This window comes from Brachypodium distachyon, chromosome 5 (assembly GCF_000005505.3).
Source record: "Brachypodium distachyon strain Bd21 chromosome 5, Brachypodium_distachyon_v3.0, whole genome shotgun sequence".
Lineage (NCBI taxonomy): Eukaryota > Viridiplantae > Streptophyta > Magnoliopsida > Poales > Poaceae > Brachypodium > Brachypodium distachyon.
The window spans coordinates 22816926-22836281 of NC_016135.3; the positions used below are offsets into that span (position 1 = coordinate 22816926).

Genomic DNA, 19356 nt, shown 5'->3' on the forward strand with positions numbered 1-19356 from the left:
TTAGCGGCTTGCTCTTTCGGTCTCGTCTTGTGTATGCTCTTTGTCAAGGTTTTTCACACGGCTTTTCTGCAATAAGCCGTGCATTGTATCGGTTTTCCTTATAAACGGGACCAACTCTCTCTTCTAATCGAATCGCGGGGATCGACCGTTTGTGTCCTTAAAAAAAACAAGTACTCTTGGAACCCGTAAAACTCTGCATCCACATCTCACATCTGCATGCTCCTAGTCCTAGCAGCGAGACGACGAAAGCGGCAGAGAAATTAACGGGCGGACTCGGGCTCTTGTTGTTCCACTCCAGCTCACCACTGCATGCCCTCTTCTTCTCCCCACCGCGGAACCTCTTCACTCTCTTGTCCCCCCCGGCCATCGCACCCTCCTTCTCCTGCTGTCTTGGATCTCAACGGGGTCACGGTTTCTCGGATGAAATGGCCGACGCCAGCAGCGGCAACAACAATGCTGCGGGCAGCACGAGCAACGCCGAGGTCCAGATACAGATCCCTGCAGGTCAGCTTGCGAGTAGTACTAATTTGATCGCTGTTCAATCGTCGAATTTATGTTTGTTTTGGTCCATCAGTTACTTCATTGAAACTTGTTGGATAGATGGTTTGGGCAAATTGAATGTTCGCATTAATTCAGAAAGGTTGCGGCCCGATTAGGTGTTCTAAGGAGCAGATCAACATATGGACAATTGCACATTGTCACATTGATATGCGTATTCTTGGTCGCGTCGTGCATTCTGAACCTGAATCGTGTGTGCATTCTGAACCTGAATCGTGTCGTGCTTGGGACCAATGAGTTACAGGTCCACTGCACGTACATGGTAGTATTACCTAGTGTTGATGGAAGATCTCGTAGGAGTACTTTGTTATCCTAGAATAGAGTAGGAGAAGGAAATACCGTAGTGTTTACTGATCCACCTCTTTGTTGTTATTTCTTCAGAGAGCAGAGCAGAGCACTTCTCTGTTTATTGACATTACTGAATTTTACAGTTGTTCACTATAAACCACAGGGCCAGCCAAAGCCGAAGGTTCAGCAGCGCCGTCACAGAAATCGGGAACCAAGAACTGGCGATGGTGGCTGATGGTGTCAGTGGACGCGTTCTTCCTCGTCGCCGGCCAGACCTCGGCCACACTCCTCGGGAGGTACTACTACCACCAGGGCGGCAGCAGCAAGTGGGTGTCAGCATTCGTGCAGACGGCAGGCTTCCCCATCCTCTACCTCGCCCTCTTCTGCTTCCCTTCCAAGTCGCCCTCTTCCGGCGCCGGCCGCGGCGACGCCCCCGTGGCCAAGATCGGCGTGATATACGTCGTCCTGGGGCTCATCATCGCCGCCGACGACATGATGTACGCCAGCGGGCTCAAGTATCTCCCCGTCTCGACTTACTCGCTCGTCTGCGCCAGCCAGCTCGCCTTCAACGTCGTCTTCTCCTACGTGCTCAACTCCCAGAAGCTCACGGGCCTGATCATGAACTCAGTGGTGCTGCTCACGCTCTCCGACGCGCTCCTGGGAGTCAACCACGAGGAAACCGAGGATGTTAACGGGTTCTCGAGAGGGAAGTACCTGATGGGGTTCCTGCTGACGCTGGGGGCGTCGGGGACATACTCCCTGATCCTGTCCCTGATGCAGCTCACCTTCGAGAACGTGATCAAGAAGCACACATACTCGGCGGTGCTCAACATGCAGATCTACACGGCGCTGGTGGCCACCGTGGCGACGGTCTTCGGGCTGTTCGCCAGCGGCGAGTGGAGGAGCCTGAGAGGGGAGATGGACGCGTTCGAGTCGGGGCAGTTCTCCTACTTCATGACGCTGGTGTGGACGGCCGTGTCGTGGCAGGTGGCCTCCGTCGGGGTGGTCGGGCTCGTCTTCGAGGTCTCCTCGCTCTTCTCCAACGTCATCAGCACCGTGGCTCTCCCCGTGATCCCTCTCTTCGCAGTGCTCATCTTCCACGACAAGATGGACGGGATCAAGATCGTGTCCATGCTGCTCGCCCTCTGGGGCTTCGTTTCGTATCTGATGCAACACTTCATTGATGACAGGAAAGCTAGGAAGGCGGCAGCTAGTGGGGATTCATAGGTGACCAGATTTTTTTTTTTTTTTGCCTTTCTTGTGATAGGATATATATCTGCTCAGCTGCGAGGAACTAGGACTTCTATTTTGCAGGATTTTCTTCATAGGGTTTCCTTTAACCTCTTGTGAATTATGAAAGCATTTATGCTGTTGAATAAAACTAGAATATATACTTTCACATGTCTACTTTTAACCTCTAATTTGCGTTCAGAGTTGTCAGAAATCACATTTTCTTGCTCTTTTTTTACTTATTCATATGTCATCTCATATTTACACATTTACCTACACATTGGCCCACTTTTCAGTTGATTCAAAAACCATGTTGATTAGAAAAATGAAAAATAATTACATGGATTTTCTTTCAATCTTACATGAGTTATATCTCATCTCACTGGGTTTAATTAACTTCAAATGAGTGTCACTTGTTACAAAATATTGCAGAATGTAATGCAATATATGCCGCACTTTCTTGACATTTTAAATTTCCAGAACTGCATGTTTAGTTAAATTGAATATAATTTAAGGTAGTTTAAAATATTTAATAATTTGTGAGATCTTTAAAATTTCTAAGAATTAAATATTGTCTATAATTGGGTTCCAATTATAATTTAGAGTGTTTTTTCACCGATCTTATGGATGATAAAGGATCATAGTTTCAATTATAATGGATTTAAAATCAATTTAAACTCTCTTCGTTGTTCATACAGACCATACATTTAGATTATAAGCCTACACATCTTTGGCAAGTATTGCTCAATTTGATTTGCAATTGGTTATATGTCTATGATTTTAACAAATTCTTGCAATTTGTTGCTAATATCTATGACTTCTCAATGTGGCACTCGATTCAGCTGCCAGATGGGCCTAACAAGTGGGCCCGAATTATCTGAGGAAATTTCACAGAACCACACTTTTTGTGGCAGTGGTCTCACAAAACCACAGTTGTTGCTAACAGTCTCACAAAATCACAACTATTGGGGCAGAGAGTCTCAAAAAACCCTAATCTCGATGATTAGGTGGCTTGATGGTGTTTCTGACAACCCAGGACCACAACATGGCATTGGAGACAGGTCGGGGAGGCTGACGCGGCAACTGACTTGTGGGCCGTGGCATTGGAGACGGGTCGGGGAGGCTGACGCGGCAACTGACTTGTGGGCCGTGGCATTGGAGACGGGTCGGGGAGGCTGACGTGGCAACTGACTTGTGGACCCGGGTCGTCAGAAACACCATCAAACCGCCTAATCATCGAGATTAGGGTTTTTTGAGACTCACTGCCCCAAGAGTTGTGGTTTTGTAAGACTGTTTAGTAACAACTGTGGTTTTGTGAGACCACTGCCACAAAAAGTATGGTTCGGTGAAATTTACTCAAATTATCTAAACGAGATAAGATGTGAAATAATGCAACTTGGTGTAAAAGGAGAAAGAAAAAATTAATTCGGATAATGTATCAGTCAGCACAGTTAAGGAGTAAAAATTAGTGTTCTGGTATTGAAGTACCCTGTTGCTCTCATCTTGAGTTACTAATGTTATGGTAGTATTTATTTTCGTGAATATTCAGACTTCAAAATTACCCGGACAGACTACTGCTTCTCTAGGAGGGAACACTAAGGCGTCATTACTACTTATGCAATCACACTGGAGTACTTATGATGTGGAGCGTGCATATATTCAGCTTCACAAATAAAAATTTGGCCATTCATTTATTTCGTGTACGCAAGTCCTTGTCTTATGTCATGATCAGAGTCCTTGGATGCATACTGTTGTACACAGAGATCTTAACTAGATACCATATCTCCTAAACAAGCTTATAGGCAAAACATACCTTGATTTAAATTTGAGATGAAACAGACATCTCCTCCGAATCTTTGGTCCTGCTAAACAGACATACATATCCTACAACCGGGATTCCACCAAACAAACAACAGCCTCGTTGATCCCTTGGATTTATTATTATTTCTTGGTAACATGCACTGGTTTTTTTTTTCTCTCGAGAGGCCGGGAAAATTGACTCATGGGAGAAGTGTTGCTCAACGGTGTTTAGTCAAGGTAATGTTGGCAGCGAGTTCAGACCCTAGCGGCCGTTGTTGTTCACCTTATTATTTGATCGACGGCGACTCCGTTTTTCCACTGGAGGCGGACACGGCGAGAACGATACGGACAACGTATCCGTACTTCCGTCGGCAATAGGACCAGCTTGCTCTCGGTCTGCGCATCCTTTTTAGGTCCGCGGATTTTGCAGGACACAGAGATCGATCTCATTGCGTACCCTTCTTCTTGGAACATCGATCGATATGGGTGAAGCCGGTGAAATCCACCTGCAGATCGAAGGTCTTTCTCTCTCGCCTTCTCTGTATGCATCTTGATTCTGGAACTATTCGAGCAAACCGGAGGCGGGCAAATACAGTAGTAGAACAGTTGAATCTATCGATTAACGGAGCCAATTGGCGATCGATGCAGGTACCCGAAGCGAAGAAGCGGATAATCACAATGGCACGTCTCCTGCAACCGCGGCGCCGGCGTCACCGTCGATGTCAGAGCGCCTCCGATGGTGGGCGGTGGTGATCGTGAACATCGTGTTCGTCCTGGGCGGGCAGAGCGTGGCCACGCTCCTGGGACGGATCTACTACGACCAGGGCGGCAACAGCCTGTGGATGGCCACGCTGGTGCAGTCCTGCGGCACGCCGCTGGCCGTCCCGCTGCTGCTCTACCTCCGGCGCAAGTCAAAGCCCTCCGCCCGGACACGGCCGCCGGTGCTCAAGATGGCGGCCATCTACGCCGGCCTGGGCGTGCTCCTCGCGGGCGACAACCTCATGTACTCCTACGCGCTCCTCTACCTGCCGCTCTCCACATACTCGCTCATCTGCGCCACGCAGCTCTCCTTCAACGCCGTCTTCTCCTACTTCATCAACAAGGAGAAGTTCACCGCGCTGATTTTCAACTCCGTCGTGCTGCTCACCTTCTCGGCGGCCCTCGTCGGCGTGAGCCACGGTTCCGACAGCACCAACAGCACCGTGCCCGTGGGCAAGTTCCCCCTGGGGTTCGTGCTGACGCTATCGGCTTCGGCCGTCTTCTCCCTGATCCTGTCCCTGAACCAGCTGACGTTCGACAAGGTGCTCAAGAGCGACACCTTCTACGACGTCATGGAGATGCAGTTCTGGAGTAACACTGCGGCCGCGGCCGTGTCCGTGGCCGGGCTGTTCATCTCCGGGGAGTGGAGCACCCTGGGCGGGGAGATGGCCGCGTACAAGGCCGGCAAGGTGGCCTACGGGATGACGCTGGCCTGGACGGCCGTGTCGTGGCAGCTCACCACCATGGGCATGATGGGGCTCGTCGCCGCCGTGTCGTCGCTCTTCACCAATGTGATCAGCACCGTCGGGATGCCGCTGTCGCCCGTCGTCGCCGTCATCTTCCTCGGCGACTCCATGGACGGTGTCAAGGTGCTGGCCATGCTCATTGGCCTCTGGGGATTCTTCTCCTACATTTACCAGCACTACCTTGACGACGCCAAGGTTAAGAAGATACGTGCTGAGGGATTAAGCGTATCATCGGCCGACGACGACGAAAAACAGAGTGTAAAAGTCAGCACAGAATGAGTAGAGAAACTCTGCTCACTTGTGTTGGGCGTTTGTTTTACTGTACCGTGATCGGTTCCCACTGTCACGGTTTGGGATACTGTACATACTTCATACTTCCAGGTTTGCTATTTCGTAATCGCCTGGTATCTGATGAAATCAGAGTCGATGTTCACAGTTGCTTCTTCTATGCGTAGGCCCTCAAACAAGGAACTTTGCCAATAAGCTGTGCACAAACTGAAACATCCTATTAGATACTCCTGAAAAAAAGAGATGGCACAATAAACAGTTTTCCTGTCAATGACCACGGTAGAATAGATGGAAAACAAAATCCGTTAGTTTAAAGCTGCTTTGAATATAATACTAGTAGATTGCATCTTCCTCTTTTCCGGTTGTGAAGTGACACTTCCGGCACGTTGATTTTCAACGCAAGAGGCCATCGATCACATGCAGAACCTCTGCGTGTCCGTCTGTGCAATGCCATCAATGATAGATGCAGATTTGCTTACGGAGCCTCCGAGAAGATCTCATCTCAGCCACCAAGCTAAATATCTGGCCGCCTCCGTTGTTTTCTGCTGTCATATTAGTACCAGTCACTGACCAGACCAGTCTAGTCAAAACGCTCGCATGATTGGTCCAAGGTGCCCAGAATTCTGCATAAATCGCGGTGTGCCAGATAGCACCGCCCGGCTTGGAAACACCCTCACAGGCAGAAGCTTAACATACTTTTGGATCTTAGCTGAAATCTAATGAGAGAGAGAGAGAGAGAGAGAGTATACATGAATATGGAAAGCGCTGCAATCGATGGCTACTGCTATGAGAACAATTCGATGGACTTGCTGTGCAAAATCACGCTAGTCTTTGATTCCATCGTCACCACCATGCATGCTAGTGCTATGTGTCTAACTCAAGGAGGACTACTCTTTTTTGACTCATCGGGATTCTAGATTACGGAGTTTGTATCTATCCGCACATGCTGATGATCGAAGTGTATCTAGATGGGTACATAAAGAATTCATGATCTTAGCCTTCCAAACATGCTATCCAACCATGTTTTCCTTTCAATAAACATGGCCAGGAGCGCCTTGATTATATGATTGGAAATGAATCATGTGCGATACAGTTGAAACTGCAGTGTTAATGCCTCATCACAGGAATGCAATACTTTATAAGTACTGACTATTCCGGTTCGAAAAAACAATAAGTACTGACTACAGAATGGGCAGAGCTTAAAAAACTTCTACGTAATGGGCAGGATCGGGGACGGTGACCATACCCCGGAAGGGCGCAATGTCCTTTCTGCTTCCCCGCTCTGTAGTCTTCCTCCTCTTTCATGCTTCCACTACCGACCCCCCCCCCCCCCCCTTCCCCGTCCCCCCTCGATTCTTTTGGTACAACCTCTGTCACATATTAAGTGGCGAAATATTACACTAGACATATTTTAATATATAGATACGTCCGTTTTTAGACAAATTTGAATCACTTAATATGGCACGGAGAGAGTACTAAATTTAAACTTTGTACTAAGTCAAACTTAAGTTTTGATTGAGTCTATAGAAAAAAAATATCAACATTTAGAATATCAAGTAATTGTATTATAAAAATATATTCATGATGGATTTACAAAAAAACTAATTTAGGGTCTTGAATGTTGGTAGATTTTTCTATAAACTTGATCAACTTTCAAAAGTTTGACTTAGGAAAAATCTAGGATGTCTTACATTTAGGAACGGAAAGAGCATCTCGTAAATGATGCAAACTGGCAAGCCACAAGGCTTGTATAATACTACCTTTGTTCATGACTACAAAATGTTCTACTTCCTCCATCCAACAAAGTATGTCTCAACTTTGACTAAATTTGAATGCATCTATACACCAAGTCATGTCTATATACATCGAAATTTTGACAAACTTGAGTTATCTTTTGTTGGACGGAGGGAGTATGTTTGTACTAAGTCAGAATCATAAAGTTTGATCAGATTTATAGAAAATTCTATTAACATCTACAATATTAAATAAACATACTATGAAGGTATATATCGTGACGGAATTTAGTAAAACTAATTTAGAGTTCTAGATGTCGATAGATTTTTCTATAAGTTTAGTAAATTTGACTTAGAACAAAGTTATAACAACTTATACTTAGAAATTGAGGAATTATGTTAATACAAAGTGAGAATGCATGAGGTCCTTCACCGAAATGATGTTACTACATGTCACCTCATCAAGTCAAGCATTCTTTTTCTTAAATCCATGCATGCACTCATTTACATTCTTACATTAATCTATCAGTTGAAACAATGCCACCTCATCAATTCAATCATGTTTTCTGAAAAGTTTTTCTCTTTGTAAATCATTTTGTTACATACTTCTTGGATTTTATTGTTTTAAATGTCAAACAAGAACACTTTTAGACTTTCTCTTAGTTTTAACTAATTTATGTATTTCCTTTAACATGGTTCCGAAGCAGCACGCGGATCATCATCCAGTTTCTTTGTAAGGATTTAAACTCGCTAAAATAATACTCCATCCATCACATATTAAGTGTCGAAATATTACATGTATCTAGACGTATTTTAGTATATAGATATGTCAATATTTGAACAAATTTGAATCAATTAATATGGGACGGAGTGAGTACCATGCTGAATAAAACAGGAGCAAAACAATATTTTATTTTCTGTTATCTCAAAACATGGTACACATTTTAGCTCGTCAGTCTATTTAGATGTGCGATATTACAGGAGTTTTTGTATCCCACCAGACACGGTCTACATCATGTAGACTACATGGTGCATGAATGCATGACATGACAGGTTTGAGTGCAATGTGGGCCCATTAGTTCACAAACATGTAGACCAAAGTAGTTTATCCTGTTTGGGGTGGGGTCCTCGGCCAAGGAAAAAATTCACCCAATCATACTGAAAACAGATGTGTTCAAGTGGCGATCTGGTCAATATATATGCTGCTCGGCTGCGAAGAACAACAGGAGGAACTCCGAGTACAACCAGCCATCCTCACATTCTGCACTAAGAATTTTCAGTCAGACCTACACAGCAACATGGCACATGCTCAAGAACTTCAGCTCCAGATCAGAGGTACAGGTACCTCCACATCCTCTTTCTCCTTTTGTGTATGAACTGTTCAGATCAGTCTTGGTTGCGCAAACATTTTTTGTTTCCTTGATGTTTACCTCCTTCTGATCTTGGAAAGTTGGACCGTTATCGGTTTCTCTAAGATCATGTTACGGTGGCCGATAATCTCCATGCGTCTGCAAGTCCAGCTTGGACTGTTTTCTTGCTCTGGACCAGCAAACAAGCATCGAGATCATCTTTTCTTTCGATGTCAACTAGCTCTTCTTACGCCATAATTCCGCCGCCAGCCGCCTGGAGCGTTTAGTGAAAACTTCGCTACATCATGCATGTAGCTTTCTTGTTGAAGAAAAACGAATCATTGGGTAAAGAAATCAAATACAGAGTGTTGTGCAGTAATTGAATTCAGCAGGTGGAGTGAAAGCAAGGCAGGAACGGACAGGCTCGTGCATGTTTTTTTGTTTTGTTTTTGAGATGTCGTGCATGATGGTTGGTTAAGTATAGAACGAAAAAGAATCATGGCCTTAAAGAACTGCTGAAAAGGTGAAACTAAAGATCTCCACAAAGTAGTCTGAACTCTGAAGGGGGAAGGTCTGATGTTGCTGTTCTGCACCTCAACACACACGTACCTAACTGAAAAGAAAACGTCTTTTCTTCTGTTTTTGACTGAACATGATTGACGCACTTGCGAAATGATGACGGTACCTTTCCTGCAGGCATCCCGGAGCACGAACCCGGGCACGGTGAGAACGGCGCGGCAGCGCCGAAAGCCGCCGCCGCCGCCGAGGCCGAGCACCGACGGTCGGCGCGATGCAGCGTCCGGTGGTGGCTGACGGTGGCGGTGGACATGCTGGTGGTGCTGACGGCGCAGACCGTGGCCACCCTCCTGAACCGCCTCTACTACACCTCGGGCGGCAACAGCAAGTGGCTCTCCACGCTGACGCAGTCCGGCGGCTCGCCACTGCTCGCCATCCTCCTCTTCCTCACGCCTCCTAGTCCTTCTTCCCCCTCCGCCGAGCTCCATGAGCCGGAGCCGGCAGCGGCCAAGATGGCGGCCATCTACCTGGGCCTGGGCGTCCTCATCGGCTTCGACAACCTCATGTACTCCTACGCGCTGCAGTACCTCCCGGTCTCCACCTTCGCGCTCCTGGCCGCCACGCAGCTCGCCTTCAACGCCATCACCTCGCGCCTCATCAACGCGCAGCGCTTCACGGCGCTCATCGCCAACTCCGTCGTCGTGCTCACCTTCTCCGCCACGCTGCTCGGCGTCGGCTCCTCCTCCGACGGCACCGGCACCGGCTCCAGCAACAACAACCTCCCACGGGACAAGTACACGGCCGGATTCATCCTCACGCTGACGGCATCGGCCACGTTCGCGCTCATCCTGTCGCTCTTCGAGGCGACCTTCGAGAAGGTGGTGAAGCGCAGGACGTTCCGGTGGGTGCTCAAGGTGCAGCTGTGCACGAACCTGGTGGCGACCGCGGTGTCGTTGTGCGGGCTGTTGGCGTCCGGTGAGTGGCGGACGGTGCCGGGGGAGATGGCGGCGTTCCGGGACGGGAGGGCGCGGTACGTGGCCACGCTGGTCGGCACGGCTGTGTCCTGGCAGGCCATGTCGGTGGGCTCGCTCAGGCTGATCACCAGGGTGTCGTCGCTGTTCGCCAACGTGACGGGAACCGTGGCGCTGCCGCTCGTGCCGGTGTTCGCCGTGGTTCTGTTCGGGGACAGGATGACGGGGATCAAGGCCGTGGCCATGCTCATGGCCGTCTGGGGGTTCCTCTCGTACGTGTACCAGCACTACCTGGATGGCCGGCGCGCGGCCGAGGGGAGGAAGACGGGAGCGGCGGAGTGCGGCGTCTGCGCGGCGCGCGGCCGAGGCGAGGCCGTTTTGCACGCTTGAGAATTGCTCCCTAGACGAGCGAATATGAAATAGGAGTAGTACTAGGATGGATGCGTGTATGGAGGCCTCTGCGTTATGCATCGCTGCTCATGGACGCGCGTGCGGCAGGATGGGTTTATTACACTTCCAAGTTGCGAAACATTGCAAACAAATTCGTACGCGTGCAACTTCTCTATATACTTTTTGCGATGAAGTCGTGCGTATACATCGACGAATTGAAATTGCATGCGTTTTGTCTATGCCCAGCTTTCGCAAGCATAGGCTGGCCAATGGAAACTGTCACGCAGAACAACAAAATAAAGAGCGATCGCGTCTTTCATTTTAAGCCTTTTAGGTACGCGCAATGCAACACACAAGAATACCCTTCTCAGAAAGAAAATCACAGGAATACAGAGTACTATTGTCTTTTGTCACATTTTCAGATTTTCTTAATCGTGATATAAGAGACTTTCTCGATACCAATGTCCAATACCAGGTCCCAATACATACATCCAAACACAGTGCAAGAGTCACGTTCGTGCCAAAGGCTTAAAACCAGCTCCAAGGCCTGAATATTCTGGCCTGTCGCTTACTCCTTTATGGCCCATAAACTGGCTTCTTCATTTACTTTTGTCCTAGTGGACCGCTTTCGCTAAAAAAGAACTTGTCCCAGTGGGCCTAAACTTAGCAAGCAGCCGACCAGGCCCCTATGTTTGGACCCTTGCTCAGTCCCAGAGAGGCCCAGAACACACTTTCCTACAGTCAAGTCTATCAGCCATTCAGCCCTCATCCATGCAAGTATGCTGCAACCAAATAAGCAAATTGTTCTTTTGCGGAAACCAAGTAAGCAATCTGAATTGCTGGCCAAAAAAAAAAAATCTGAATCGTCTCTCAAATAACAAAGAAAGAAAGTCAATCTGAATGGGAGAAAGAAAGTAAGCAGTATGAATCCTCGCTAAAAAAAAGCAATCTGAATGCAGAAAAAGTAACCAAACTGAATATGCTCACAAGGTGATAAAAAATCGCACAAAAACTAACAAACGAGCAAAGAGATCTCGTTATATCTTCTGAAATCTGACCAAACAAGCACCGCCATATATGATATATGATTGTTAAAACCTGCGTCCAAATGCAGAAGGTGCCAATGCCGCATGCGGTCAGGGTCAGTCACCTTCCTACTCCTTGCCTAGTGGCTTTGAAAATGAGCAACGTGATCTTAACCTGCCGACAGGCCACAGAGCAACAGCTGACTGACACGCAACTCCTTCATCCAGTATGTAATCTTATCTTAACCCTGAGAAATCATTATTTATTGCCTGTTGCAGTCTGAACTAGATCAAGAACTAAACCGGGCACGCTGCAACACAATCTATTGTTGGGCCCACTGGCCAGAGAGACGTTAGGGAGGGGATCTGTTATAAACTGTAGTATTCCGTACAAGAGATTATGCCTGGGTTTGTAATGCAACCACGGCATGCGGACGGCGGACAGATACAACGCGATCAGCACCCCGTGCATCCACCACTCCCACCCATAATCAAGCCGCGACGGCCTTTCACAACTCATCACGATTCACAGGACCGCAACCTCCGCGGAGATCGAAGGACTACCGGCACCACCCCCGCACTAGCGGACCAGCTTTAAAATTAACCGAAAAGCCGGCGATCTTTTCCGGCCAAAGCGAAACCACCTGTCATGATCCGAGGCCTTTTTGCGACCCCGGGATTAATATAGCGCGCGAGCGAGTGCGCAGCGAACCTGTCAATTTCTGTCGAGACGCTCGGGCTACAGCAGAGCTCAGCTCAACTGCCCACCCGGGTGCAGGTACTGGTGGGTTCTAGCTAAGCAAAGCCCCATAATTGGGAGCTCTCGATCGAGCTTGTTCTTCAGATTCCCCAGTTATCTGCGGGGTTCGGAGGTTGACCTGTGAAAGCGCGAGTGAGGGAGGAGAGGGGGGTAGGAGTACACAGGTTGTCCGGTTGTTGACCTTTGCGCAGGTGCGCACCGGCCACCGATTTGCAAAGGACCCGCCATCTACTGCGTGAGAGATTGGAACGCCGTACTTTGTTAACTTTTTTTTTCCTACAATACACCGAAGCGGGTGTATAATCCATTAAAGAAGAAGACCGCGGACCAGTTTAGTACAGCCCTAAACGGGCAAATAACCGACAAGAATTAACCCACACTGGTCCACTCCACACCTACGCTATCCGGGTCCGGGAAAAAGCTAAATCTATCAAACAAGAGCCCCGCACTTTTCCAGGCAGCCCCTTCCACTTGAATCGCTCTCAGGATCTTATCAACGCTTGGAGTCTCCCCATCGAACACTATCACATTCCGGTGTTTCCAAATCATCCAAAAGACCAAAGTCGCTGCGGTGGCAAGGTTTTTCCTTGATCTACCTTGAAGACGAACGTTCTCCCACCACTCCGTCAAGGAAGATCTCTCATCCGGCAGCCACTGAATCGCGCTCCAAGCACACAGGATCTTCCACCAAACCTGCCTCGTGACCATGCATCCAATGAGCAGGTGATCAATTGTTTTTCGGCTCTTGATCACAGAGAGGGCAATTGTCCGGATGATCCAAACCACGCCGTTCAAGACGGTCCGTTGTCCGGCACCTTTTCCGACACGCTAGCCACAAGAAGAATTGGCAACGGGTTGGAGCGCGTGAGTCCCAGATTGATATGGACATGCTAACCATGGATACGACCATTAGAATTCTAATTGTTGGTGTATCTAATAGCAATTATAATCAAGTGAATTCAATTACAAAATGTTTTCAATATGTTACTTGCAAAGAGGCGGAGCTACTATCTTGTGTAATCTTATTATGTAGGCATCTTATTGAACTTTACAAGTCCAAAGTGAAAATGAAGTGTGATAGCCTGCAAAGGGAGATTCAAAGTGAAGCCTATCAAGTTTACTTTCCAACAAATCAAACGGCACATGATTCGGAGCTTGCTAGAGAAAGATATCACGAATTAAAGTTGAATTCGATTCGGATCCGAGCTGTCAGGAGACCCAAATTTATTTTAATCACCCAGGACGCATCCGGAGTCCAAATCAAGCAAACAAGTACTTGTTGAAAAGGTAATTACAAGATCTTTCCAACGGATCTGGCCCCATCAAGAGATTCGACTCGTGCTGACCGTGGCGGACAAATAAGCTGACGTATCTGTTTTTCTGTTTCCTAAAGAGTTGTAGTTTGTTAGGAAAGTTAGAGATAGAGTTGGATTTCGGCCTCCTTACTCAAGGTGGACGAAAATATCTCTCCCTCCTCTTTTATATACCCCATGAGCCCCCCTAAGCAGCCTGGGGTTTTGATTAGATAAAGTTTAGCCATCTTTGCTACTTTCGTGTAATCGCGTGTGTCGGTTAGACCACCTGTTTTACCGTCGTGAAGACTCCAACTTATCGTCTCGTTGAGACATTGGTTTGATATAGTATACTCGCAATTTTAGATTGCATCCGCTATTTATCTTGTTCTTACTTGTTCTTCGATTGCTTGCAGAAACAAAGACCTTCGTGGTCAGGTTGATCGTGCCCCCGCGTGATCAATAACCTTCTGGAGTTGGTGTATCGATTGCTAAGGCGTTGCCTCCCAGACCGTAGTCGGATCGTCAACGTCACCTCCCACAAATCAAGAGTTACCAATCTCATCGAAAGATCGGGCCAGATCCGTTGGAAAGGTCTTATAATTACCTTTCCAACAAGTACTTGTTTGCTTGATTTGGACTCCGGATGCGGCCTGAGTGATTAAAACAAATTCGGGTCTCCTGACAGCTCGGACCCGAATCGGATTCAACTTTAATTCGTGATATCTTTCTCTAGCAAGCTCCGAACCATGTGCCGTTTGATTTGTTGGAAAGTAGACTTGATAGGCTTCACTTTGAATCTCCCTTTGCAGGCTATCACACTTCATCTTCACTTTGGACTTATAAAGTTTAATAAGATGCCTACATAATAAGATTACACAAAATAGTAGCTCCGCCTCTTTGCAAGTAACATATTGAAAACATTTTGTAATTGAATTCACCTGATTATAATTGTTATTAGATACACCAACAATTAGGGTTCTAATGGTCGTATCCATGGTTAGCATGTCCATATCACAGATTAAATCCGAACCAGCCATCTCCACACTTCCTTCAAACAATGCCATATATGCCGATCTCACTGTGTATTCGCCGGTTCCGGACCACGACCAACGGAAACGATCTTCCTCCTCCCCTAGGATCACCGAGCGTATGGCATCACAAAGATGAAGGAATTCTTGAATACCCTCGTTGCTCAGATTAGGATTGATCCCATGTATCCACTCAGCGCCGTTCAGCCCCTCGGCCACACTCAACTGCCTTCTAGTGGCCTCAAAGACCCGTGGAGCAATATCCCTTGGCCGGCAACCATTAAGCCAAGGGTCAGTCTAGAAATCCGTGTCCTCGCCATTTCCCAAGACCACCTTGGTGGCTGCTTCAAATAGCTCCCAAGAGTCCTTTGAAACATGAATCCCCAAATCATGCCACGGTGATCCGAGATCAGTTTTTTGTAGCCAACACCAGCGAGCCCTAAGAGCTGTATTCATTAACCTCAAATTCGGGATCCCCAGGTCACCAAGTCTCTTTGGCAAGCAAACCGAATTCCAAGCGACGAGGCAATGTCCCCCATTCACCTCCTTCCTGCCCTTCCAAAGGAATCCACGGCAAATCTTCTCAATGGCGTCCACCGTCTTGGCCGGCAGATCCAGCGAAGTCATGGCATATATAGGAAGGGCACACAAAGTGGATTTCACCAAGATTAGCCTCCCTCCCGAGGATAAAAGTGGCGCCCTCCATCCCTGAAGTTTATTCCCGACCTTGTCCACCACCGGCTTCAGTTGAGTCGTGGACGGCTTCCTAATACATGCACGGAAAGCCCGAGATCGGACAATGCAGCCCATTCGCCACCACCTTTAGTTGATCATCAGTGCACCGGATGGGATGGGCTGAACTCTTGGACAAATTGGCATGTAATCCGGTCGCCACTCCAAAATCATGCAGAAGAGAGGTGCAAGCCTGTAGGTTAGTTTGAACCGGATTCAAAAACATCCCCACATCATCTGCAAATAAGGAGGTCCGACACCTCACTCCACAGTCCGAGAGAATTCCCACATCCGTCGCCTTGCTCAACACATCGTTGAGGATGTCAATAGCGATCACGAAGAGCATTGGGGAGAGAGGATCTCCTTGGTGAAGGCCTCGTGTGCTCTGAATTAATTGTCCCGGGCACCCATTCATTAATATCATGGTGGCAGCTGAGCTCAAAAGACCACAAATCCAAGATAGCCACCTGTCACCGAAACCTCTCTTCTTAAGCACTTCCACAAGGAAACTTTGTTAACTTAATCAGCGCCATTTGCTCGCTGTTTATGTACTGAATTTGTGCAAGCACACAAGTCAGGGGTTTGTGGTTCAGATGTCACGCGAGCCGTGCTAATTTGTAAGAATCAATCCCGCCACTGGAACCATGGGATATCCAGATAGAATCTACCATAAGCTATGCCTAGAACTTAATGGAGGCGTAATATCAAACATGATCATGTGAGTTCCCGCGTAGACATTGCCACTGATATTCTGCTCAGGAAGTTCAGATCTCCCGTCCATAACGGCTACATTAAATTCCACCCACATGACCTCTGCCCCCAACCAAACGCATCAGACAGCACCTGTTCGATTGATCGCAGAAGCTAAAACACATAAAGTTCTGACACATAAATAAATTATCCACAACACAATAAGCTTTTTTACAGTGCTGAAACATGTTCAGCTGACAGAGAGACACCTATACACGTGGAGATGGAAAATGTCGGTGCCCATATGTCAGTGCAACAGCTAGCCGCCCCTCGTGGGCACTCACTAATTCGTTTTCCAGTTTACACGTAAAGCTAAAGGGGAAAAGGGCGAATTCCCAAACAAAAAATGGCCGTCAGAAAATTTGGGAGAAATAACTGGAACGCGGGAAAAGAGAAGAAAATGAAGAGGAGGACGATGTTCACCGGAAGCGGCCGCCGTCGGCGAGCTTCCAGGAGCGGCAGTGGTGGAGCGAGGAGAGCCGGTGGTGGGGCGACGGCCGGAGCTCTCCGGACACGGCGGGGACGTCTGGCGGATTCACCCCCCGGTGGTGCCGGGCCGAGCTGGGCCGCACGAGCGGGCTGATGCACACCGAGACACCGGGCCCGGCGCCTCCGTGGAAGCGGCGGCAGGGAGCTTTCCGCATCGGCGACGGGGAAGGCCGCCACGGCGAATCCGCCGCCAGGGAGCTGCTCTCCCCGCTGCCTTCTTCGTCGGTGACAGAGCACCTCGCTGGCGAGAGCCCCCGGTAGTCGCTGACCGCGCGGGGCGGAGAGCGCCGATGCGGCGATGCGGTGCGTACCGGCGCCTTCTTCCGGCGACCACGTGGCATGATCCCCGCGAGCCAAGATCCGTGCCTCCGTTCCTCCCTGGCACCGCCCTTCGACCCTGGGCGGTGGCCGAAGAGCGCGGCGAGGGCGGAGAGCTTGCTACGGCGTGGCCGCGGCGGCTTGATCTGGAATCCTCCTATGTCGCCTTCCTCGAAGCCGGTTCCGACGCCATAGGAAGGCCCCACCTGGGGCGTCCGGAAGAAGAGGCGGCTCGGGTGCCTCTTCCACGACCCCGGGACCGAGGCGTCAGACTTCCGGCGGGACACGTACGGCGACACGGAGCGCGGGAAGAGCTGGACTGCAGGCTGATCCGGCGTTGGCGGCGCCGGCGGCAGGGAGGAAGCTTCGTTCTGCGCGGCGGCGAGCGCGAGGAGGCGGTCGCGGAGGCAGGACGCGCACACGCCGACCCCGCACTCGTACGGGTGCCTCTTGCACCTCATGGCCCTATAGCTGCTATCTCCTCGCTGCCGTCGCCATTTGCGCCACGCAGTTCTTTGGACCCCGTAGTGCGAGTGCGTGATCCGAAGACTAGGGAGAGCTCGGGGAGGAGCAGGGAGTTCTCGTTTATAGGCTGGCGCGGGGCTTCCCCTTCTTTTCTTTTCGTGGTTTCCATTTTCGTATTTTATTGACTGTAGAGTGTAGACAGATGCCTTCGCTTTGAATAATCACTCCGGTTTGTTAACTTGAACGAGCGTATCCAGTCCCGCAGCTTAGGTTTCTCCCCCTGAATATACTCCGTTTGATATAGGAGTACTCCGTATTAGAGTCGACTCTGGGCACAACAGCCCCGACGCATACAATAAAATCAAGCAGTCAATTCATGAATGAAGATTATAGTTTAACAGAAAACAACTATTAGATGATGGAGTGATATTTGCGTAGTACAGTTGAAGTTTGCAGACATGTAACAGACGTACTCTAGTGTTGCTATACTCATTGCATCCACATAGTTATCCCATATCTTTCCAAGTGCTCTTGTGTTTTGCGATTCCGGCTTTATCATAAGTGTGCGTGGTGATAAAACCCTTTCGGGAACCTTTTTTTGTACCTTGAACACCCACCCTCAAAATCATGTGCTCTACCCACTGTTGTTGGAGAAGTTCACTACGAGTAACGGTAAACTGACTTGAGGAGAAAAATGAAGCGAGACTCGTCCACAAAAATTGGAGTGTTACGGACTGATATTAGTTGTAACGTCCCAAGAATCCGAATAGTGTTCGGTTGTTGTTGTTGGTTTTCACCAAAAAAAATCTTCGACGCATCGATCGAAGTACTACGATATTTCCATATCCTTTCCAGATTCATTAATGTGCTCAACAGAGTGCGAGCAGCATTGGATTGGGAGGGTTTTCTGACGGTCCCGTGAGCCGATGTGACACACTTGTGCTGAAGTTTCTTTGCTTTTTGACAGGGCACACTTGCGCTGAAGTTAAAAGTGCTCTCGAAGGCCAGTCAGCCAATGTGTGAGCGTCCGAGTGACAACGGGGAGGCTCTAGGATTGGATAAAGGCTAGAGCTATAACACGTGAATCTCTTCAGTTATCGGATAGCCCCATTCCCCTTCCTCTGTAACGGGCGAGCGTGACAGTTGACGAAGAACAGCCAGCCAGGTCTTCTTCCAGTTCACGTGTCCTCTCGGGTTCCTGAAGCCGCTGCTCTGTTCGAGCTTCGAAGTGGCGCGTGCAGCGACGGCAGCGAGTAGATCGAGCTCGATGATCCACAGTGTCCTCAAGTCACGGGCACACGGGCACGCACCAAAAAAAAATTCACGTAACCGAGGGAAAATATTTTGCCGCCGTGGCGGTGTGGGCGAGGAGGACAGGAAGAAGCTGCAGTGGATTCCCGTTGCGCGTGTCAACAAACTGTCGGAGTATGCTCCTTTAAGCCCATCGAGGCATTGATCCTCGTCCTCCCCAACAACCAGTAGGAAATGTGGAGCCCGACAACACGTTGGTCTTCTCGACCGGCCGTTCTTGATCCCGCTGCAGGAACTTTGCTATTGCCGCTGCCCCGGCCCCCCTGGTTCAACGAAGCTTTGAAACGAGCAGCAACCTTGGACATGGACGTGCAGACATGCCCGGATCGAGCCCCGTACCGTCAGTGCACGCAGGCGATGAAATGGAAATGGTCCACTGGATTATTACATCAGTTGGTCGGTCATTCCATCGAGGTCAGCCTGACGCTGCAAATGCAGCGCTTCCTCCAAGTCCAACCCGGCTGTCTTTTTAATCGGCTCGATTTCTCGTGCTCTGGGCTGGCTACTTTTTTTTCGAACTCGATGATGTCTGTCTTCGAAACTGTAATGCGAGGT

The 19356-nt window shown here is 48.8% G+C and overlaps 4 protein-coding genes across 5 annotated transcripts; 3 read left to right on the forward strand and 1 right to left on the reverse strand.

Annotated features, from left to right (window-relative positions):
- The first annotated feature begins 371 nt into the window (after window positions 1–371).
- Window positions 372–2279, forward strand: LOC100831804 (probable purine permease 11). Its single transcript, XM_003580394.3, has 2 exons — window positions 372–504; window positions 1010–2279. Exons 1-2 carry the CDS (start codon window positions 426–428, stop codon window positions 2071–2073), a joined length of 1143 nt encoding a protein of 380 aa, XP_003580442.1. The 5' UTR covers window positions 372–425; the 3' UTR covers window positions 2074–2279.
- A 1710-nt stretch (window positions 2280–3989) lies between these two features.
- Window positions 3990–5819, forward strand: LOC100826946 (probable purine permease 11). Its single transcript, XM_010242023.3, has 2 exons — window positions 3990–4395; window positions 4525–5819. Exons 1-2 carry the CDS (start codon window positions 4359–4361, stop codon window positions 5658–5660), a joined length of 1173 nt encoding a protein of 390 aa, XP_010240325.1. The 5' UTR covers window positions 3990–4358; the 3' UTR covers window positions 5661–5819.
- Window positions 5820–8346: 2527 nt separating this feature from the next.
- LOC100827250 (probable purine permease 11) lies at window positions 8347–10795 on the forward strand. 2 transcript variants are annotated; one of them, XM_010242024.3, is made up of 2 exons: window positions 8347–8743; window positions 9448–10795. In XM_010242024.3, exons 1-2 carry the CDS (start codon window positions 8602–8604, stop codon window positions 10626–10628), a joined length of 1323 nt encoding a protein of 440 aa, XP_010240326.1. In that variant the 5' UTR covers window positions 8347–8601; the 3' UTR covers window positions 10629–10795. The 2 variants fall into 2 exon arrangements, with proteins under 2 accessions (XP_010240326.1, XP_003581578.2); XM_003581530.4 differs by having other exon boundaries at window positions 8348–8737.
- A 5538-nt stretch (window positions 10796–16333) lies between these two features.
- Window positions 16334–17705, reverse strand: LOC100846061. Its single transcript, XM_003580437.4, has one exon. It carries the CDS (start codon window positions 17484–17486, stop codon window positions 16638–16640), a length of 849 nt encoding a protein of 282 aa, XP_003580485.1. The 5' UTR covers window positions 17487–17705; the 3' UTR covers window positions 16334–16637.
- Window positions 17706–19356: the final 1651 nt, after the last annotated feature.